The sequence below is a fragment of the Ochlerotatus camptorhynchus genome, unplaced genomic scaffold (assembly GCF_037179485.1).
Source record: "Ochlerotatus camptorhynchus isolate MF236.1 unplaced genomic scaffold, CSIRO-AGI_Acam_v1.1 ptg000530l, whole genome shotgun sequence".
Classification (NCBI taxonomy): Eukaryota; Metazoa; Arthropoda; class Insecta; order Diptera; family Culicidae; genus Ochlerotatus; species Ochlerotatus camptorhynchus.
This window is the reverse complement of record NW_027041014.1, coordinates 5,012,996-5,036,483: the sequence shown is the minus strand read 5'-3', so window position 1 is coordinate 5,036,483 and position 23,488 is coordinate 5,012,996. Positions and strand designations below refer to the sequence as shown.

Sequence of the window (23,488 nt, the reverse complement as noted above, 5' to 3'; positions counted from 1 at the left end):
CGTCGCGACGGAGGCTGGATGGTTGGCTTCCGAGGAACAATCCGCGGGTGGACCTTCCCGGATGATGGTTTTTGGTCACAAAAGCAGTCACTCTTTCGCGAGCGTGGAAAGATCCACTGCATGATTGGCTCCAAGGAGTCCAAGGCACTCCAGCCGGGCGCGCGTCGGGGGATCCCCCTAGTCAAGAAGCCCGGAGCCACAAGGGGCCCACACCAGAGCAGTGGCACTCCGCGTCGTCTGAGAGAAGAAGCTGCAACACGTTCTAGCTCAAAAATAAAATAATTTAAGATTTACCTCTAATTTAAATAGTAAATAATACTTAAATTACGAATCTTTAAATAAAAGATAGTTTACTACAAAGTATCTCTACTCTACAATGATCGATGTACAATAGGGATATTTTATGAAAATATAAAATAGAGGACGTTACAAGGGGAGGGGAAGGGTTGGTCGCAACAAGGGTTCTAGTGCCTGTCTGGAAATTTCGTGGTAGTTCTTTGGAACTTGCGATGTGATGATTTCGCTGAACACTCAGATCGCGAAATTTTGATCGAATTCCAAAAGTTTGGCCTGAAAGTGTTTCGTCCACCCCGGCCCCGAAAGGCCAGGGTTGATCTCCTGCTTCATTGGTGCGTCCATATTCTCCGGAAAATATGAACGAAAGCTGCCTCGAGGTTGTTGGGGTGTTGATCTGTTGCGTCACGGGTGGGGTTCGGGAGTTGGATCAAAGGGGTATTGCTCCATCCTGGCGTCCCAGGATGGGTCCATTAGAGAGAGTGGTGTGAGAATACTGTTGTTGACCTGTTGCAGTTTTTGGCTGTTGATCGTGTGTAGTAGTTAAAGTAAAACCTTCTGGAATGTCCTGTCGTTCGTCATTTGCTTCGTTGGGGGGTTTTGGTCTCGAGTGCCAGGGGACGGGACGGGTTCGGCAATTTTCGAAGGCCGACGGCACCCGATGGCACTCTGATGATGTCATTTGATGGACGACTGGGAATTCACAGCATAGTTTCTTAGTGCAGCTGTCTTTAGCAGAACGGCTGTCGCAGCTTGGCGATCGCATTCGTCAGATGCAGGATTTCGGTGTTGAGCTGTGACACGAGGGTTTCGAGCTTGTCGACGGAGTCGAGCACTTCAACGCGCTCGGTGTGTGGGTTGAAGCGGACCTCGAACGGCCGGGACATGGTCGAGACCCAGCGGCGGAACTTCTCCTTGGCATCCTCGAAGCTCTCGGCGACGTAGTAGATTGGCTGGTATTCTTGGTCCTGGTAGGGCTGGACGGCGGTGCTGGCCGGATCGAATGCGCGGTGCTCTGGCTTCTCACTGATGGCATGCAGCAGTTCTCCGTAAGCCGACAGCAGACCGGCACCGTAGGCCTTGATTTCGTTATTCTCCTTGCACAGACCGAACTCTACGGTGAACCAGTAGACCTGCAAATAGAGAACCAAACATAGAACGTCACCAATTTGGGTCAACCAACCGATCGATCGATCACGGAAGTCACCGCGGTTGCAATAAAACCAGCCCCGAAACCACGCGCATGATCCGGTCACCGATAGCAGCGAATTAGCACAAAGCCCCTGACCAAGCTCGTTGAACTGGTCCAGCAGCGATCAACGGCTTATACGGCTCACAAAAGGTTGCATTTTTGCTCTACTAATAAAAAAAAAAACGATTCCATCATAATTGCCACCGGGTGCCCCCTATCTTGCATGCACGGCTCGTATACGGTTCAATTGCTACGCGTATGCACCATAAATCACCGGACCTGGGCGGAATACGCGATTAACCTAGTACCGTGTGTGTGTGTAAGTGCACAAGCACAAGCACGCACGTTCAATGTCAGCCAATCGGTTGGTGGGGTCGGTGGGAAGTTTTGATAAAATCACCACCAAACACCGCCCGATCATTGAAGGCGAATTCGATGATCTCCGCTCGGCAGCCCGCCCACCGAATTTCATCGGGGTGCGGAGATGAAGAGATCGAGCAAAGGTCATTGGACTTGAAGTGGATGAACGATTAGGACGCGCAGTGATCGCCATTGGATCAAATTGATCGCAATCAAGGTGGGATCAATCTAATGGGTTTTGCGAAGCAAGGTTGTTTTGACTACTGAACAGGTCATTGGATTCCAGGGTGGGTGGTCGTCGTTCTGATCGAGGAGACGGTTTCGAACGTGCATACAATGTACCTTTGACGCTTTGACTGCGGAATGATCGATTTTTATTCGATGTTGTTAGGTAACTGTAGTCTGCCAGCTGTCACTTTAAGAACTAATTTTGCCATTGTCTTGAACCCGTTCTGTTTAACATGAGGTAAAGCTTTTACACATCAACATTGCTAAATCATCTGTTGGAAAGATATTCATTACAGGGTATGTCGATCGTGAACAATTGTAAAGGCGAACGTACACAATTCCAGTGCGTGTTGATTCAAATTCGGCCTCGATTTGGTGGTTGGCATGGATGACTACACGGATCCTAACCTCACTTTTTGCTCCCTATAATTTAACCTCTGAGTAAAAGAGATGGCAATGAATGGGAGCCAAAACAAACCACCCAAAACTGTCACAATTTACGGGTGGGAGAAGAGTGTGGCAAATGTTCGTGGACTGATCTACTCTAGTATCATATTATCATATTCCGGAATGGGCAGTGGAAATATATAGGTAAGGAATATCCCAAAGATGAACAAAAAATCGATTAATATTGATTTAATTTTCATCGAAGATCGCCCAATCCTAGTGGAACAATTCGCAATCCCTGACTGTCATGTCTGATTCTAGTGCATTTTTATATATCGTTGGAACGAAGCTGGTATCATCTTTAAGCTTAGTAGTCATATTTGAAGATGATTCTTGAGATGTATAAACTTCAAAGAATTACTTAATACATCATTGGGCGATCTGTAAATGTATTTCTTGTAGTCTTGTTGAAAGGTCTTAACATGTTCAAATCTGGAGTCCTTTTTGAGTAGGTACTATGTCTATTTGTCGATCAAAAAATCGGTTAACTTGATTCGCATTCTACCGAGGCCGCACAATAATAATAACAATCTTCAATTTAATATCTTAACTATTGATTGTTTGTCAATACTGCAAATCCACCCCTTAGGTTGCGGTAGCAAGCGAATCAAGTAAATCGCTTTTTGATCGACAAATGGACATAGGACCCATTCATAAAGGACTCGACAAATCAGGTTTGGGTGATTTGCTTAGCTCAATTCTGAATGTGTATCCTGGTTCAATAATTTTGTTTGAACCATACGCTTCATGAAAGCTAGGATTTTGACGTTTCAGTGCGATTAACGAAATTTTTTCACTCATCGTAGTTCGTTCAAGCAGCGAGATCCGACCGTACTGAATTTGGCTACGGAAATGTATGTGAGAAGTATCCCGAAAGTGATAAAAAGGTTGATTATGATAATGTTCAACCAAGATCGCCCACTTCTAGTGGATAAAATAGCAATCTCTGACAATCATATCTGGAGGAATAACTGTTCGTTCGGAGTAAGCCATCGCGATTTACATTTTAAAGTAGCGGTCAGCTGAGGGGATAATATCTAAGTTTTTCAACTTTCTTAAAACTATTTCAGCATTGGGCGATCCGTATTTTTTTTGTAGAAAATAAATGTTTTAAGAAGTTATGGATGGTTTAGTCTTCTAACTTGCAAACCGGACATTTTCAAGCGATGTGTTGATTTTCATTTAGAAACGTCCAATGTAAACGATTTTTTGAATAGGTCCTATCTTCATTTGTCGATCAAAGTATCCAATTAATTTGATTCTCTTCCTACCTTGAACTGAGCGGCGGATTTGCAAAATTGATGCAAGCAATCGAAAGTTCAAATATTAAATTTAAGATCGTAGTTATCATAATGGTCAAAAAACCGCGCTGATCGCGATAGAATGCGAATCAAGTTAATCAATTTTTTGATCGACAAATGGAGATAGGGCATATTCAAAAATTAATCTAGAATTAGTTTCCGCTCAATTGGTCTGTTTATAAGCAAACACAAATTCGCAGTTTTCATAAAAATTAAGTCGATATCCAAAAGTTTATCAATTTTTGCGCCCCTTGGCGGCACTACGATTTTAAAATCGAGGTGAAGGTCTATGCAGAAAGTTAAAATAAAAAGGGATCGGTCTCCAATAGTAAACAGAGTCTAATAGCAATCGTAGCTTATTGCCAAATTAATTAATGAGTGGATGGTTTCTGTTGAAAAATGTAATAATTTACCCACTTCTTCTTCCTGGTTTTGGCGCCCATACTTGAGTTTTTGCCTACTTTAACTTTAGTGTTCTTGAAGCTCTTCCTCAGTTATAAATTTGGAGCTTTCGTTGCCAACCAATGCATGAATTTGTATATTGTGGGGCAAGCACAATGATACTCTTATGAACAGGGAGGTCACTTCCACACTCTTGGGTTATTCGTTCGGGAATGGGATATGACGATGTGAGAGATATTAATGTTAACCACTCCACCGAGGCCGTCTCCGCCCAGAAAAGTCGAGAACATTTACAACCCGAAAGATGTTCTAGACTGGACTGGGAGTCGAACCTATCTGAGTCCCCAATAGAACCAATCTGAAGTGAAATTGTCATTCCAAAAGCACCCAATACTAGTGCAGAATGTCCAAATTAAAAGGATTTATCGTAATTTCGATTGACCAGAGCTGGTGTCCAATAGTCAATTGTCATATTGTAGCTTATTGGCGATTACATTAATATGCTGTCAGTTTCAGTTGAAAAAATGTTTAGAATTTTAACCAAACTGAACTTGATTTATCACTTCGAAATCGCCCAGTACTACTTCAGCAGTTCAGATATCTAGATAGAGCTGGAATTAGGGCGTAACAGCTTTTGAAAACAATGACTTCTCTCGATAATTTCTACAAAATCAAGGCTCGCCCACGCAAATCAACATCACCATCGAGTAGAAGAAGACTTCCCCTACCCGAAAGTTGTATTGGATTGCGTAGGCGTGCTTTGAATTCCTAGAAATCTTCGATAGAAGTCATTGTCGTATGTTCACCTTTGTCAGAAATGGTTTCCAATAGTTCAATAGCAAATTAAGCTTATTGATCATCAAATTTATAGAGCTGTCAGTTTCAGAACAAACTCATTTTTGAATTTAACCTAGCTGAACTGAATTTATCACTTCGAAATCGCCCAGTGCTTCTGTAAAAAGTTCAACTTAAATAGGTTTATCGTAAGTTCAATTGGTCAAAAATGGTGTCCAATAGTTTAACAGCAAATGAAGCGTATTGGCCATTAAATTAATAAGCTTGTCAATTTCAGATCAAAAATGTTTTCAAATTTGACTAAACTGAACCGAATTTATCGCTTGGAAATCACCCAGTGCTAGGTTCAAAAAGTTCAAATTGGATCGATTTATCTTGAGCTCGATTGTTCAAGATTCCAATAGTCAACAAAACGGTAATTTTGATTTGGTTTTGATGATGAACTATGCTTTTGTAAGAACCTCCTCACTTAAGAGGTGATTTCAAAATAATGAATGCACCGCAGTGACATGAAATTTGTTGAGATTTTAAATCTCGAATATCTTGAATAGTATATCTTATTATTGAGCACAAACGGCCATTTACATCAATCCGCTGTTTGAATTCGAAAATTTCACCGGAACTGAAATTGGCAACACTGCCAACTGTCATCTTGTGTGAAGCTTAAATTTGGAATTTGCGGGAAAAATTTAAAGATTTTCATCTTTAACTACAATATAATTTTTGGCAGTGTCGAATGGTGGACTAAAATTAAATTTCAGTAACAACAACTCAAATTTACCTAACTGAAATCGTAAACAGTAATTTTTAGGTCAAATATGACATCATCAATTTTTGGAAATTCAAAAGCAGTTTTTTCGAGCCAAATTCTGCTCCATCAGATAACATTGTTAATTTCCCTGGGTGTGTGTTGTCATTCATGCGAAGCTGACGTTCAGGTTGTGTTCCATTTGGTGAATTTTCACTTAAATTTGACACTTCGATCATAAATTAGAATGTTTCCAAAAACCCTCTGTTGTTGACGTTTCGGGCTAGGCCCTTTTGACATGATATTACTGATTTATTAAGGCTGTGAACCATTTGCCGAGTTAAATTTAACTCGCAGTTAAAAGTGACATTTCGAAAGTTATTTCTTATGTTCGAAAATCCCCGTGCTGTCGATCGACCGGTTTTCGAGCCACGGTCGTCAAAATTTAACTTCTTGTCTGTCAGAAATAACCACGCTCGGATAGCAGGGTTAATCGATAACTTTCCATCTGTCAAATTTTAACCAAAAGTTAAAATAATCCACCAAATGGTATATTATTATACCAATATTATTCCAAACTGTCACCGCTCTCCGGGCAGAAGCTACGAACGGAAGTGTTTTCAGCGTTTCTGTTTTTAGCCACGAGCAAACATCCGATTGGTGATCCAAGTCCAAATGAATTCAACCCTTGAAGAGTTTAAATCAAAAAAAATCCGTAAACCGTTTCGACGCCAAATTTTGAAAATCAAATTCATTGCTGCCAGCGGATTTGCGGTGCTTTGGTTTCCTAACCTCCCCTTTTCGATGAAACTGAACTTACCGTAGATAGCTTCTCGATTTCCTCATCCGACGCGCCCAGCGAGGCAAGACCAATCTCCTGGGAGAACTGAGCGAAGCTCGGATCGGCCAGCAGTGGCATATGGCCCAGCAGTTCGTGGATGCAGTCGCTGTAATAAAAAAAAATGGAAAATGATAATCGGATAAGATAAGGGAAATTACATCGGTTCCGAGGATGGATCCCCACGAGAATTTGCCAGAGAGAGAGAGAGAGAGCGATGGGGGGAATGCTGTCATTGACGACGACGACGGTGGGACACAAATCAATTTATGTAGAACATCGATTTTCGTCAAAGTTCACCCTGGAAGCAGCAGCAGCACCGAGAGCTAATTGAGTTTGTATCGCTTGCGCCATTACCAGGAACGGTTGGGATGCGGCAATTATTCGCCTTCGCTTCCATTATAGTTGTTGGCCGACACTTGTTGCTGTGGCGCTGCTGGAACGGAAGAAAGTGCTCTCCAGTGCAGAGCTTTCGCTCCAGGGGGAAATCATTTCCACAGCTACGACGTTGCTCACAGGGAAAAAGTTTAGGACTTTGAGGACATCAAAAGCCAAAGTGAGACGGTGGCATAATGGAGTGTGTGTGTGTGTGCCGGGTGATTTCCGTTAAAATCATTTTATTCTATTATTTTGACTTCTCTATGAGACTCCTTTGTATGCGCTCGGGAGCTTTATGGGAAAGTGGTCCCCCGGTGGAAAAATGGAAGAAGTGTTTTGTGTGATCTACGGTGCGGGGACCGGTTTCTGGACTGTTGGGGACGAAGTCTGATATGATGCATCGAGAGTCAAGTCTCAAGTATCAACAATCAAAATCAAGAATCTCGAGTATCAAAACTAGAAATCGACTGAAATTCTTCGTTCCATCCGCAATCCGCGCCCACGACGGTCCATCGCTCAAACGTACTTCCCGCAACCACTTCCGACATTACATCAGAGCGACGCAGAAAGAAAGAGAAAGAGAGGGAGAGAGTCAGACACGGAACGGAAGACCAAGTCGGAAAGACTGCGAAAAATTGCGCCTTTGCTGCCACCACTCACTCGTGGCCAAAAGGAATGGATGAATGGAAACACTCAAGCAATCATAACGCGCTTTCTTGTGCTAGATTTGTGTCGTTCCGCTGCTCCTTCCGCCACCTTCCGCCAACATCCTGCGGGTTTTAGTACATGTATTAGCTCTTGTGCGACGTCAACCACAATACGGTCATAAATTGACGACGCTGTCCCGTAGAGATCATGATGATGGGATTAGAAGCAGTTCATTCTTTCACTCTCTTGACCTTCCCCGGTAAATTCTAGGATCAACCTCAAGAACAGATAGGCTGCTCAGTCCAATACTTACGGTTCTGGTGTGTGGTATGGCGAGTTGATGTGTCGGACGTACTGGGTGCTCTGGAAGATGCGGAACGCCAGCGAGGCGAGGAAGTCCCGGGCGGTCAGGAGACCAGCAGCCGGACGCAGTGTGAAGCCGGTGTTCATGCGGAGGAAGTCGCTCATCTCCTGCAGTTGTGGGATGCGTTCCATGACGAAGATCTTCTCTTCCTCGAGCTTTTTGAACACGGTCACGTACTCGGAGCAGGCGTGCTTGGTCATGAGTTCCTTAACGCGGATGAACACGGCCGACCAGGTCTTGTTCTCGGTTTCGGTGTAGTTGATGTGTGGGATTGGGTCTCCGCTGTAATTGCACAAAAAAAAAAAGCGTTCCGTTAGAATAATTGGCCTTGGGTTCTTCAGCTCCAACTCCAACTCGGATACTTACTACTTGTAACCGAAAGCGATTTCGGCAATCTCCTTCCTACGGGCACGGTAGACCTGATCAGCGAAACCGGGGTGGTTCATGTCAAGATCTGGTTCGTACTTGGTCATCAGGTGGTTGCAGTTGTCCAGCTCGGAGGCATGGCTCGGGAACCACGGGGCCTTGACGTTGACGTTGTTCTCGGCCAGCAGGCTAACGCTGCCGAACGAGGCGGTTTGACGCAGCGAACGGATCAACTGCAGCAGATTGGACCGGGCCATGTCGACCTTGATGAGGACGTCGAACATGACTCCGTCGCTGCGCGATTGGCGCGACTCCAGGTGCACCACAGTTCCGTGGTAGGTCTCAACGGCCTTCAGGATACGTCCCAGAGAGCCCATGCCGTCACGTAGGTGAACCACCACGGCGGCACGGACCAACTCCTTCTCGGCCTCGGGCGATTCGGAAGCGGCGTTCTGCAGAACGACTTCCTCCTCCGTTAGGCCAGCGTCTGAAAAGTGAGCGAATGAAATCACACATCATCAGTTGATGGGGGTTGTTGAAGCAGCTTGGAGGGAGGGAGGGAGGGAAGTTAGAGAGAGAGAGAGAGAGAGTCGTCACGAATGACGTCGTAGACACCGTGGGAAAGCTGACATAAAGAGAGATATGGGTGATAATTTTCACGACCCATTAGGCGCAAATGTGGGGTGATTTCCAGCAATGGACTAGCTTTCAAGCTTACGGGAATTGAAGGGGGTTTCGAGAACGGAATGAAAAATGTCCTCGTCGAGAATAGTGCGATTTTTTTTGCTTTGTGGAATCACGGCTTGCGGCGTGTTTGGAATTTCTGATTAGGGGATTAACTTCAGAATCAATTGCGACGGCGATTTTCGACCGCAGTTAGAAGCAATGGTCAAATCAATTGCTAATTCAGTTGAGATCAAATTGCAGTTAGCGCGTCGATTGCATCATTCAGCAGCAGTGCTGCCAGTCTGCAATTTAATGGTAATTTAACTGGTCAGTCATGAAAGACCAAGTCGCCAACGTAAATTATGACTATTATTTTGGCGAATAGGAAAATCACTCCAACTATTGGGAAGAGTCCGGCGAAATTATTGACTTTCGTGGATAGATTCTGATAGATGTGAAATTTTAAGTTAAGGTTCAATTTACTTTGATGCATTTTCAATTAAAAAATTCAAAAGCATTTTCCTTTTGGACGTATCATTTCAGATTGCAGAAGGCTCGTGTCGTTCTATTCTTTTTGCTATTTTACACAAAGTGCAATCTGAAATAATGAGCCGAAAATAAAATAAAACTGTTTTTGAATTTTTGAAAATGCATCAAAGCAAATTGAACGTTAAGAAACAGTAAATTTCAACAGGGTAAACTAATCTGACTCATATTTGAGAACCGTTCACTCAAACTCGAAAAATGTAGAAAACTCGTAGAATGAGTTAATTTTGACTCAAATATGAGTAAATATCACTCACATATATCAGTGACATTTACTCATTTTATGAGTGACCAAAATTTTGCGAATTCGAGTGAACGAAACTCAAATATGAGTAAGATTAATTTGCCGTACAAAGATCAGTAGTATTGGGCGATCTGAAGGGTAAAATTTCAGCTCCAGAATCAAAATTGAAGTCTTCAATCGGCATATTGGCGATTCCAAGCAAATAGCACCGGAATAATTTTTCAGAAGCATGCTTAAAGATCGTGGGATTTCAAACTGAACCGGACGATTCTCTTCGTTGACTTTCTCTTTGGATCGGCATGGCCGTGGAATTTGCGGATACATTTTCGACACTGAAAGAACTAACGATCCAACAACCAATGCGAAAACTACGTCAGGAAACGTTTTTGTAACCAAGTTATTAACGAAAGAGAAAGTCGATGAAGGGTCTATTTGAAAAGATGAGCGAGTAATCGAGTTAGCTTTCCTATGAAGTCCAAGTGATGATTGAGTTCTAGGCAATCTAAAAGAATTTTTCAATAGGTCCTATCGGATTTAATTGATTTTCTTCATCGGCTTTCTCTTTCGTTGAAAACATTCTCTGTTGTATTTGACGATCTGAACGCTAGAATAGAATTTCTTTTATCAAACTGTGTGACGAAAATAGCACAAAATGTCGACAGTGAGCATGCATAAGAGCGTAAACGCCATGATCGATTCTCTTCGTCGATTTTCTCTTTTGTTAATAACTCGCTAGATTGAACGTTTCTCGGTGCGTTTGCTGTTGATTTTGAAAGCCAATACAACCTGTTACAGTTCTGCATTGAAAAAAAAATTCTACAAAATTGTTTCGCTTAGCTGTAGCAATGCAAAGCGAAAATCGATCAAGAGAATCGATCATCGCGTATACGCCCTTATGCATACTCACTGTCGATGTGTTTGTTTAGCCGAGGATTTCTTAAGAAAAAATCAATGAAGAGAATCGATCAAAGTAGAACTTTTGAAGAATTCGTTTAGAAATTCATTCGATTCATAATCATTCGAACATTTTCCTTTAGCGCTAAACAAAGTGAAGCTTATTTCTACAGTGAGCGTTCATAAGCGCCTAACCGCAGTGATAGATTCTCTTCATCGATTTTTATCTTTAAATTTCTACAGCTACATGAAACAATTGACTTAAAATTGTCCAATGCAGTGCTGCATAAGCTTGTTTGCAACTGCAAACGCACCGAAAAATGTTAATCTAAGCGAATAATTAACAAAAGAGAATATCGACGAAGAGGATCGATCATTGCTATTGGGCCCTCATGAACGTTCACTGTCGATTTGATTTTTTTTTTAATAAAACAATTCGACAGTGAGCATGCATAAGGGCGTAAACGCGATGATCGATTTTCTCTTTTGTTAATAACTCGCTAGATTTGACGTTTCTCGGTCCGTTTGCTGTTGCCTTTGATAGCCAATACAACCTGTTACAACTCTGCGTTGAACAAATTCTAGAATTTTTTTCGCTTACACTCCTGATCATAAGTTGAAGGACACCCCCAAAAAAACATGACAAATTTGTTATGTTCATATCTCTGTCATGTTACGTCCAATTTTCGTTCTCTTTAGATCATTTGAAAGGTATTGAATGGAACTTTCCTCGTTGGCAAATTGTGCAATATTATTTTCAAATTTTGTGTGCTAAAAGTTCACCCAAAGTTACAATATTTTTCAAAATTTACTCTGAAGAATCGTGACTGATTTTCTCAGAATTGGGTTGACCAAATTTTGAAATAAAAGTAGTAGTAGAACACTTATGCTATTCCATTCATACCATTCAAATAACCTTTGGAGATCGAAAATTGAACGTAAAATGAGAGATCATTGAACAAAACATATTTGCATGGTTTTTCGGGGGTTGTCCTTAAACTTATGATCGGGAGTGTAGTTGTACGATGAAGACAATCGATCATCGCGTATAGAGATTTTTGACGTTAAATCGGCGCACACTACTGTACCATTTAAAGAGGGAAACAGATTAGTGGGAAAACAAACCGTCCATTCATCCATGTGTGCTAGATAGAGAAAGATGATTGAACGTCAAAAACGTCTATACGCCCTTATGCAAAGAGATCTATTTTTGGCAGATAATCAGTCAGATTAGAATTGGGCAATCCTCACAAAATATTCGAATGGCTAGCAAAACTCAACTTCCAAGTTCGAAGTTTTAAGGCCGGCGCACAATAGATACGTTTTCGGGTTTTTTGACAGATAATGCATGGGCTAACTGTAAGAGATGAACTAGCCTTAGGCTAAAAATCTCTCTAATAAAGGAAAAAAAAAAAAAAAAGCATGGGCTAACTGTCAAAAAAACCTGAAAACATATCTATTGCGCGCCGGCCTTTAGAGTTTTTCGACATTTAATCGGCGCACACTACTGCACCATTTAAATTGAACGAGTGCGATCAAAAGGGAAACAGATCAGTGGGAAAACAAACCGTCCATTCACCCTAGATAGAGAAAGGCGCTAGATGTGTGCAAGATAGAGAAAGGCGATTAAATGTCAAAAAGGTCTATTAGACCTCATTGAATTTCATTGGAATTACTCTGACTTTGCTCTTTATAAGAGTCGATTTCGATTGAATACCTACTACAAGGCAAGCTTCAGTTATGTGCAGCCTTTTCGATCCAACTTAAAGTGGATAATGGCTATGTATGGATCGATCATTTAATGAAAAACAATAATTCTGCCCAGTGTTGAGAAAATATCTAAGTCTCTACGATGTTCACGCTTGATTGTCGAGGACAAATATCAACACTTCAACAACAGCAAATGATATTACAAGCTGTGATTTCGTTGCTCCAAATATCAAGCTAACATAACTCACCAGCTACGATTATCACCAAAGTGTGGTGAGTTTGAGTTTCAAGATGTTTACTGTACACCCGAACGCAATTCGAAACTTCCATCGCCTCTGGCAGCAGTAGCTTCGTGTCTGGCATGGGTGAAGAGTAAAGTGAGATAGCAAAATTTTCTATCTTCAAAAAAACACAGGGGATAGCCCTATGGGGTTGTAGCATAGAGGTAACTCTAAGACTAGTAGGTCCCTAAGAAACGTGCTGAACTTTTTGTCTCAGCTCTGGTACTATCCGAAGCTAATCGATTCAACCCTCGAAACATAAGAAAATCCACTAACCCCTCATTTTATCTGTCAAACATTCATAGCGAATCAAAACAAACATAGTGTAGTACTAGAATTTCGACTAGAATGGGGTAAATAATCGATTTGCTTGGGACCAATAGGCTAGTCAAGTAGTGAGCCAATTTAAAATCGTTAATTTCGTATTGATTGTTGGTTGGACTACGTGGTCTTATATAATAAATCTTATGTGTTAACTGCAGCAGAAGCTTATGTTTTGTGCAGTAGGAATATGAATTTGAGCGGGGTTCTATCTATCAACAGTAGTTAACTCTTTAGTATGACGCGCTTGACATAAATGGCCCATAGCGAATCACGAAGAGCTACTGATTCCGATCAATAGCGGTGCGGCTTCTTCCCCCTCTATGGATGCTCATGTGGGCTGCAGCTCGCTGCTTGCAGGCAGCCTTTCGTTTTGTACTGGAGAACACCACCACTCACCATGCGGTGATTGAATAAACACCATTTGGTGAGACCAGATGGAATTCAACTTTGAAATCTGTGTTAGGGAAAACAGACAATCTGTGATAATTTTGATTATCATAGCAACAGTTGCACAACTCTTAAATTTAACAGATGCGTAGAAATATTTCTAATCGATTGGTGATAAAATTATTCAAATTGGTTCAAGGGCAGCTGAGTTATTAACGCTCAAAATCTTTCACAATTTTGTTACATATTCAATTTTCGGTTTTCACAAAGTGTACTCCCATATAGAAATCACAGACGTAGTCCTACGTCAAACCTATGTGCAACGGAATCAATTTTGCGTTGAGTCAACTCTTAGCTGCAATTTCATATGTGATGAGTAGTCTCGCAGTATCAAAGGGCTTGTAGAATCAATATCAAGCGTGATATTTTGTTGTGATAAGCTCAATATTATGAGGGCAAAAAAGCACAATTTTGCAAAAGATTCATCACTTATTTTGCTCAAAAATATGTTTTTTGACGATGTGATAATTCTCTGCATGTTACTTGGAAAGACTTCAAATTTTGCAGCGTTGCATTAAAACTGCCAGCATGGACGAGTGCACGGTGAATTTTTCGTTCACTCACTCGAGAAAAGTGACTGTTCAACATTGCCCGCAGCTTTTTTCTCGAGAGAGTGAACACATAATTCGCCGTGCATCCGTCAATTGTCTCGTGATTTGTTTTAAACTATTGCTAAAAAGCTCATAGAATTGGGCGACCTATATGAGTTCAACCCTTTCTCTCCCATGCAACAAGGCATTAGAAAACCACATCCAGTGGAACCTTGAACGGCAAGATTCCAACTCTATCTTCTTAGTTGCTATTGTAAGTGCACTATGTTGAGCGATCTTCGACGTTCGATCCTAATAATGCATTTAGTTCTCACAAATTGTCACTTGAGGATTGAGTTATAATTTCCACCATCGTCGACAGATGTCGCCCCGCCAGTGATGGATAAACGAGTACTATAGTCCATTCTATGCGCACGAGTATAAGGTAATCAAAGACACGTTTTTCAGTGGAACTGACAGCTAGAAATCTGGTGTTAATGATGCTGAATGCATAAACAAAGCAGAAATTCATATGACAATAAGCTGTCAGTTCTACTGTGATCTATCAAAATTTCTTGGTAAACAAAAAAGTCAGCTGATCGCAACTGTCTCGTGGAAAGCCTTTTTGATGGTCCGAAAGTGAGGATAACAATAACAAAACAAAATGTTTGGCTGAAGTGGAAGTGAGGATAGCAAACTTCGCACTTAGAAATGGGATTACGCAAGTTTGAATGTTATAAACGTCAGAGAGTGCACCGTGCAGTATAGAGATTTTCAAAAAATCGTCAATTTCTCGTCAAACATTGGTTCTTGCGGTGAGGTAATTCCTACATTTTGTTCTTTTCAGTAAAAGTGGAACTTTATAGAAATAATACCGTGAACACACTGCACCATTATTGATATTTTTAATGAAAAGTTAATTTAGCCATACATCGAAAATTGGTTGAACGATTTAATTTTGGAAAACTAGAACTGACACAAGAATTCAATGAAAGATTCGAGGGAACTCAGAATGCAAATCACTTGCTGAAAATCGGTAGGTTTTTAGAGCTTAATTTTTGGAACTCAGTACTCTTTGAACCACCATGATTTGTTAAACAATGCTTCGTCGTTTAAACATTGGGCGATTTGTGCTAAAAAGGACCGTTTAACAATTCAAAATAATAAGCGATTTTTCTGGGATGGATTTCTAGCGATTTCCCAACTAAAGTCAAGCCACAATTTTACAAACACTTACCGTCAATTTCATCCTGATTGTCGTTGGACTCGGTCTCTTCCGATTTGTACGGAAGATCGTCAGCTAATTACACAGAAAGCAACAAGCAACATCCACGTGCATCGGAAGTGTGGTGGGGGAAATGAAAGTAAAATAAAACGAAAAGAAAGAAAACAAAATCAAAATCTGAATCCAATAAACAAAAGAATGGGGTAGGTTTTTTTTTTTACGTGGAAATGAATGGGGAAAGGTAAAGCTCGCTCGTTTCGATCAAGTTGGATCCTACACAAGAAGCCCGAATGGATGGAATCAAAACAAAACCGATGCGTTCGAAAAGTTCAAACGGTGGAAACGCCATCTAATAAGGAAGCGGAATGCCAGGGGTTTGAGCGCGATCACGATCCGGAGATTTAAAAACAACGGCAGCGGCCACCATAAACATTAAATTACAGCCGAAAAGCGGTGACGGTACCGGTGTCAATTGCGCGGTTCACGATGTTTTCCGCTTCAGAGCGTGGCGCGTACGGTTTCCGTGGTCCGCAGTCCGGTGCGAGCTGACCTTAGATGCGATCAACCGTGATCAAGAAATGGAGGAGGCAAAATACAACGGCTACTGCTTCTACGTATATTGGAAACGGGCAAGTCCTTTTGGCGCTTGAACCGAGAATCGTTGAAGGTGAGCGGCGGTGCGCGACGGAATCAGGAAGGGTCGAGGGAATTAAGGTCGGTGGCAATATAGTTGGGAACAACTTTCAAATTACCTTGTGGCTGCTGTTCTTCGGCCTGGGCGACGGTATCTTCCAAGCTGGGATCTTCTACTCGTGCCAGGAGCGGTGGGTGTCACACACAAACAAATGGAACAGAAAATCAGGAACCAAAAGCAAAATAAAAAACAGCGGAAAAATAATAAAGAAACAGGATAAATAATGAGAACATAGTGCAATCGATGGCCAATCGGCCAAATGAACGTTAATGACAATGATAAAGCGGGGAGACCGTGCAGTCTAGAACCAGGTGAAAGGCATATCCACTTACCGTTGGCCTTAGTGCGGGCCTCGTCCAAAACCGTTTGCTTGGTTTGCTTGACTACAATAGTCTCAAAGCGGGCGTCATCAACTAGGGAACGGCGACGCGATGGGTAACCATTCTGGAAAAAAAGAGAAACCGGAAAAGATCGAGGTTAGTCCACTGGAGTTCAAGGTGGTAGGATTGGCAAAATTGAAAGTGACAGTGTTCGGAAACAAACAACAACAAGCGACGAACCCGATCTTCTTGGATCCTTGATGGATAAGCTTGCATGATGCACACAGCACGTGCCACCAACTGTCATCGATCGACTGATCGTCCGTTGCAATTCACCTAAGCATATGTGATTTTCTATTGCACCGCATATCCTCGAAAATGGTCATTTCCAGTTGTGTGTCGCGGTGCATTTTATGGCTGTTGAAAACCAAACTCTAGGAGTGGTCAATAGCAAACTAGTGTTGCGAAATAATCGCCGTCGCTGCAGTGCGACGCATTGCACAACCGACCAATTGGATCGAGATCCGACAATGACGAAATCAGCTGGATCTAGATCGAATTGCAATGAACCTAGATCTAGGCTAGAACAGAATGTGCAAATGCGGAAGTGGCGGCAGTTTGTTGAGCGATAATTGCGTGCTAAAAACACCACAACCGGAACACCACCGCAGCCCTGCGGAGCAGGTAGATTAAATGAGCGCAAGTAGCTCAACTTGAAAATAATAATAATAAAAAAAATCTCATGAGTCATGAGCCCACTCACCGGGGATTGACTGGCTGGATGAGGCGGAATTGACATTCACCTTCAAAAAAGCAATTACTATTTATAGGAGCGCGATTTATGAGCTGCCTTAGAACTGAGCTAAGGGTTGAACGCAAGCGAGCGGTCGATCGAGCGAAGCCGAGCTCTGCTCTGATTTGGAATTTTGCTGTAGGTCACCCCCAGCCAGTCCTCCAGTGGGTCATGATTGGGTTCACTGCAGATCGATGGTGCGAAAACCGAAGGAGATTGTAAGGGTAATCACCTTTTGCACTCAAGTCGAGCAGGAAATTTTCCGATTGCTAATTGGATGATTTTTTGTTTACTTAGCGAACTTGGCTGATGTAATCCGAAGCTTATCGGGCTAATGGCATTTGAACAAGCCGGAACTGATGGGATTAAGTCAGCAAAGGATAGCGTTCGACTTCATCGAAGCGAAGGAAGCTTTTTCACGTATCATATAGTTTTGGAATGGTGGATTTTATTCACGGATTATTGATTCCGATCGGTGGTCCGTTCCTTTTGCACTGCGGGAAATTGGATTGTCTCGGTTGGAGTGCTAATTGAATTTTTTGGATATCGTTAATTTGATGCCCCAATCTGGAGAATGAAATAACTTTTTGAATGATTTAGTTTAATTTTAAGGTCTGACTGACAGAGGGAACCGGGTGTCGTTAATAACTTGATTACTTTACCGTTGCCTGACGTATTGTTCGTATTCGATGGTGGACTCGGGGGCAGCAATCAAGAATTTCTGCGTAGTTCACATCAATGTGATGAAAATAGAGGTTAGGATGACTGCTATAGACTACTTTTTCTAGCATTCAGCACTGCGATTCAAGTGTGAAAGAGTAAGCGATTTTGTCCTGTCGTATTCGGACAATTTCAGAATGCCCAAAAATGTCAGCTTGTCCAAAAATGTCTTTTACACGGCCATGGTGATCGGAAGAGAAAGTCGATGAAGATAATCGATCATGGTCATTTGAGCGAGAAATCTCGAACAATTCGACAGTGAGCATGCATAAGGGTGTAAACGCGAGGATCAATTCTCTTCGTCGGTTTTCTCTTTTGCTAATAACTCGCTAGATTTAACGTTTCTCGGTCCGCTTGCTGTTGCTTTTGAACAAATTCTAGAAAATTGTTTCGCTTAGCTATACGCCCTTATGCATGCTCAGAAACTTTGTTGATTGTTCCATTTGTGCGGCGAAAACATCACTCTTGTTTTGTTATTATTCGATCGATTAAGTTATCTTTACGGACTGAATGGTCTAGAATTGAATGAAAATGTACGACGATCCAATAATCCGATAGTGAAATCCATACAAAGCAATGTTACCAGCCTCACAATGTAAAAAAAGCTCAATAAGAGTCCGTGATGTTGGATTACCGAGTCGTCGGATTAAAGAGAGCCAGATTAGCGGGTAATCCAAGTGGATTAATAGTGGTAAGCTCCAACCTCGGATTAAATTCCGTTCAAGAATGTCCGGCTGCTTTGAAGTCGACATCAGAGTTAATCAACACGATTCTAAGCAAACACTTTGCAGATCATCCAGTCAGGGTCGGTATTAAAAGTTAATCCCCGTGACTTGACAATCCAGCTTCTCACTCTTCTTCATGTTTTTAATGAATGCGCGTCGAAAATTAGTGCATGGTGTTAGACGGAGTTGACCAATGATGCCAGGATTGCAGAATGATTCTTCTATTTTAATTTTATTTGGACTTTCTACCGCAGCTTAGCATCTTGCACATCATTTTAGCTTAACACAATAAAAACAACCACAAACAAACAAGAATATCCATCGCTTAAAGCACACCGTGGATCCTATTTACCAACTTTACTTTCGCAAATATAACCAAACAAACGTCTTTGACGTCAACATTGATTCCGACATCACTGCCAGTCAGATTTATGTGATCCCTCTGTCCTTTTTTCCTCGATTGCTACTGTCAAATCGACCAATCAGCAACTGGCTCGGATTTGACAGCAAATTGGCTCGAAATCGCTGCCCGATTGTCAAGTCCCGTCCCAGGTTAATCCGAGTTGGAGCTTACCGCCATAAGTGATCTGCAAAAATGTTGCCCGTTCGACTGAAAACAGATGCACAGCTTTGGCTGGCAGCGCGCTTTCTCTTGCATCACAATCGCAAGCATAATTTCGCAGCTAACTCACGACACCGGATTAGTGGTGCGAGAGGAATATCGTGTGGTAGATGTTATTTTTCTTACGTTTAAACTGTTGATGAGTTTTATTTCAGATTTGAAGTAAAAGTGGGCGACACAAGGATTTAAATCGATGGTTTTTAATCGATTAGTGAGTGTTGAATTTGAATCAAGTATATCAAAGAAGTTATTGTAGTAACGTTGTACTCCTTTAATCTAGTGCCACAATGACAATCTCATCTATTAGATTTCAAGAAATCATAAAAAAAATAATAGATTTCATTGTAGAGTCAGTGGGTTATTTATTAGCAATGGGCGATCCTTTAAAAAAGATCTCGTGCTACAAATCAATCTGAGAAAATCTATAAACTTTGCATCTTGATGAGTTCCAACATCATTTTCCTGTAAACATTTTATTCGCCTCAATAAGGATTGGGCGATCTATAATCGATCTTTGGTATTTCATGCAATCACTTACATCAGCTACCGAGATAGCGATGATGTTTTAATTTTAGTCGGTTACTACAAAAGTTCTAAGCCATGTACGCAGTAGTTTCGTTCCCCCAATAACTAAAAAAGTTGGATGTGATTAAATATTGAATTGGCTTATAATGTATCTTGATACATACATCGAAAAATACATTTCTCCAAGCAAGATTGGGCGACTTTCGATTTTCGATGAAATGACACGAGTGGATTTGAAAACGACTCTAGGGATGAATTATTGTTGATTTGATTGAAGATATGATGGCAAAATTTAGCAACTACTGATCACCGTATTTTAAAAGATTCGAATAGAATTGGGCGATCTCAAATGAGAACTAGCAAACAACTGCGGATGATATTACCATAGAGGTAACTCTAAGACCACTGGGTCCCGAAGAAAATCATTATTATTTTTGGCTCACTCAGTACCAGAACAACGGTCCCAACCAGTCCCAAGCTATTTCACTCACCCCTGCATGTTCTGCATGAATCCACACACCCCTGATGTTATCTGTCAAACTTTCATAGCGAATCAAAACAAACATAGTGTAGTAATAGAATTTCAACTAGAATAGGGTACGTTAATCGTTTGCTTGGGACCAATAGGCTACTAAAGTAGTGAGCCAATTTAAAATCGTTAGTTTCGTATTGATTGTTGATATTACCACAGACAAACAGACGTAACTCTTCATTGTGTATCTTCGTTCATGCATTTAACGGTTGATTTGAATATTATCAGTTCCGCGAACTACTCGCCGCAGCGCTGGCATCGGATCACTTTGACGTTTCTATATATTCTATAGAACTTTGATGCAATATTATTTACGAGTTAGCGAGCAAGCTTGTTTTCCGCGAGAAGCCAGAGAGATGTCGTTACTGAGGTTATATGTTTTGAGATACTATGTTTTCAAGAACAAGTTTTTCAAAGAGTTACGTCTGTTTGTCTGTGATATTACAAGCTGTGATATCGTAGCTACGAATATCAAGCTAACAAAACAAACCAGCTACAATTCTAACCAAACCGTGGTTAGTTTGAGTTTCATGATTTTTGCTCTACACCCGAATGCGACCCGAAACTACCGTCACTGCTGGCGGCTGTAGCTTCGTGTCGGGGAAGAGTAAAGAGAGATAGCAAACTATGCATTCTCTTTCCAACAGAACGATGTGCAATGGAATCATTTCTGTGTCGAGTCAACTCTCAGTTTTATTTGTAAATGTTGTGAATAATCTCGCAGTATCAATGGAGCTTGTAAAATCAATATCAATCATGATATTTTGTTCCAATATCGCGCGTGATATTGAGAGCGTATGAGAGTGTAAAAATACCATATGATTGTTGATATTGCCAACACTGACTGTTTGTAAAAACTGTACTAAAAAGTCACCAGAGTAATGTAAACAGATCGTCAGCGTCTACCAGCATGAGAATTCAAGAACAACTGAAATTCGTGCTAGTTGGTTGAACTGGCTGAGCGTTAGTGTAAACAGCCCATAATTGAGGAAAAAAGAATGATTATTTCACATCATAAATGTTCATGGATTAAGTCAACAGAGACCTTTTTAGATGGAAATGGAGCTTGTAGTAAACTTTTCAGGATACAATTTAATGCTGATTCATTTCCATTAGCATTGGGCGATCCCGAATAAAGCTTTCGAAATCGGTTTTTGAAATTTTCACAACAGTTTTGCTGAACTTTGAACGAAGATTTTATTATTCAAACCATACAGGAAACGAACTCAACAATTGCACAAGTTAAGTCTTCTTGTGAATGGGAAACTATATTCATAAGGAGATATGTTTGAATAAGCTTTGATTAAAATCTAGAATTGAACATTTCTTTGATTTAAATCAGAAGCTCCATCGCGGATGGGTTACAGGTAATAAAGCGATCACTTTAACTGTAAAGTGTTCTGTTCTCAAGTCCTTTTCATTTTGATAAATTCAGAAATTGAAATCCAGCGCTAATTTCGTTTTGAGCGATTAGATCTGCTTGCTCGCAGTCAAACAACGATAACAAACGATCAGTGAAGCGTCACATAAATGAGCAACTCACGTGATGACTTGCCTTCAATCAGTGAGCGTGATAAGCTATTTTCTGAAGGCAATGGCGAGACGCAACCATTTCGAACAACTTTTGATGAACACTTCAAAAGGTCCTATTTGCATTGATCGAGTCCCTTCATCGAGTTGCTCTGTTGTCTATGTCGTTCTGGAGGCTAAACGAGAACCTCCTTCATCGAACTGTGTGGAAAATCTGTTTGCATAGCCGTGTTTATATAAAGAGAATGTCGATGAAGAGAATCGATCAAAGAAGATTGGACCTTTTCAAATGTTTGTCTAGAGTAGTTTGTAAACAGAGACGCTAGATGCATTTTTTTGATAGCATAATAATGGGCATAAAGCATCTAGTACTTCTTCTTAACTAAATAGATTGCATATTTTTGTTTGAATAACAGATAAAAAGCTGTTTGATATAGTCAAACCATGAAGGTAAACTATTCAATTCTAATGATTTTTTTTATAAAATATCGCCCAATACTAACAGTACGGAAACATCTTTGCAACAAAATTGCTTTAGAAGATATCCTGTCACTAGAATTGTATACTCGAAGGTAATCTTTATTTTAGTTTCATTTTAATATTGGAATAAAAAAACGATCCAAGCAAGCTGGTTTTGTCGTAGCTCCTTAAGGCCCAAACGCAATGTAGGCGGTAGCGGATCGGAAACGACAAATTTGTCTGCGGTCACAAATTACATCAAGATGCCTAACCGAAGTCCATTAGGTTCAAACCAGTTTTACATCCGACAAGTAGGCTTACTCAGATTGGGCTTTTTCGCTGCCGCTGCCGTTGCGCTTCCACTGTCATTACGCTTGGGCCTTTACTGTTGACCACAACAAAATTGATTCCTATGAGTGGACAAAATTGAGCTTTATCGGTGAATCGAAAATTACTACTCGGATCCAAACCAAAATATTGCTTTGAACTGTCAAAAAAAGAGCCTCAGTTCGAGCAACTGTATGCCCTGTTGTAGCATTTGGGCACATCCCAGCGCATCCACCCCAGACCATTGAAGAATCACCTTCAAACGGCTTTGGTACCCAGTTATGCAAATTCTAACACCTTTCTAAGGCCACACACCGTCCGTTTCTTCGTCGACGTGGTTCGGAGTAGGCACATCTCAATGACCGGTGCGTGTTAGCATTCTATTGAAAACCCACCCGGCGCATGCCGCTGCCTGCCAAAGGACTGGACTTCGTCCCAAGTGACAACCCATCAATCAACGCTGCCTTCGCCGTTGTCGTCGTCGTCCAGCATGATTGAAAGAGAGCGTGTGTGTGTGTGTGTGTGTGTGTGTGTGTGTGTGTGTGTGTGTGTGTGTGTGTAAAAATAACAACGTTGTAAAAATCCCCGCCGGCGCTCCACCAGGTGCAGTTGCAGTGTTATTGACATTGAAATCGGAACGATCGAGTGTGCATAACACAGGTAGCGACAACCGACAACAACAACGAATTACCTGTCGTTACTGCAAAACTAGCACCGCATTCTATGGTAATGATCGTTGGCAAAATAAGGCACTTTCCGATGTAATGAGCCATGTAAGCAGTTGTTTGTGTGTGTGTGTGTGTGTGTGTGTGTGCCCAGGACGCGGAAGCTCAAGGATGCTTCATCATCACCATTGATCGTCAGCTATAATTATGCCACATCATTCGTTCTAACTGCTGGCGCGCGCAAGGGCGGTTCTAGACTTCTAGAAGTTCGTCGGACTTGGCAATCGAGGGGTCAACCTGTTTGATCACATTTCACGAATTCAATGCCAATGTGGTGCAAAACCGATC

General features: G+C 41.4%; 1 protein-coding gene across 2 annotated transcripts in view; it reads right to left on the bottom strand.

The window, feature by feature from the left end:
• Positions 1 to 324: 324 nt before the first annotated feature.
• The window catches only part of LOC135713047 (tyrosine 3-monooxygenase-like), an 87,815-nt gene continuing 64,651 nt past the window's right edge, over positions 325 to 23,488 (bottom strand). For both annotated transcript variants that reach the window (XM_065236129.1, XM_065236131.1), the window contains exons 2-8: positions 16,255 to 16,366; positions 15,981 to 16,034; positions 15,241 to 15,303; positions 8,362 to 8,848; positions 7,945 to 8,277; positions 6,588 to 6,714; positions 325 to 1,427 (exon numbers count right to left, since the gene is read on the bottom strand). In XM_065236129.1, coding sequence (XP_065092201.1) covers positions 1,026 to 1,427; positions 6,588 to 6,714; positions 7,945 to 8,277; positions 8,362 to 8,848; positions 15,241 to 15,303; positions 15,981 to 16,034; positions 16,255 to 16,366 — 1,578 coding nt within the window. In that variant the 3' untranslated portion in view covers positions 325 to 1,025. The remainder of the gene's footprint in view (positions 1,428 to 6,587; positions 6,715 to 7,944; positions 8,278 to 8,361; positions 8,849 to 15,240; positions 15,304 to 15,980; positions 16,035 to 16,254; positions 16,367 to 23,488) is intronic.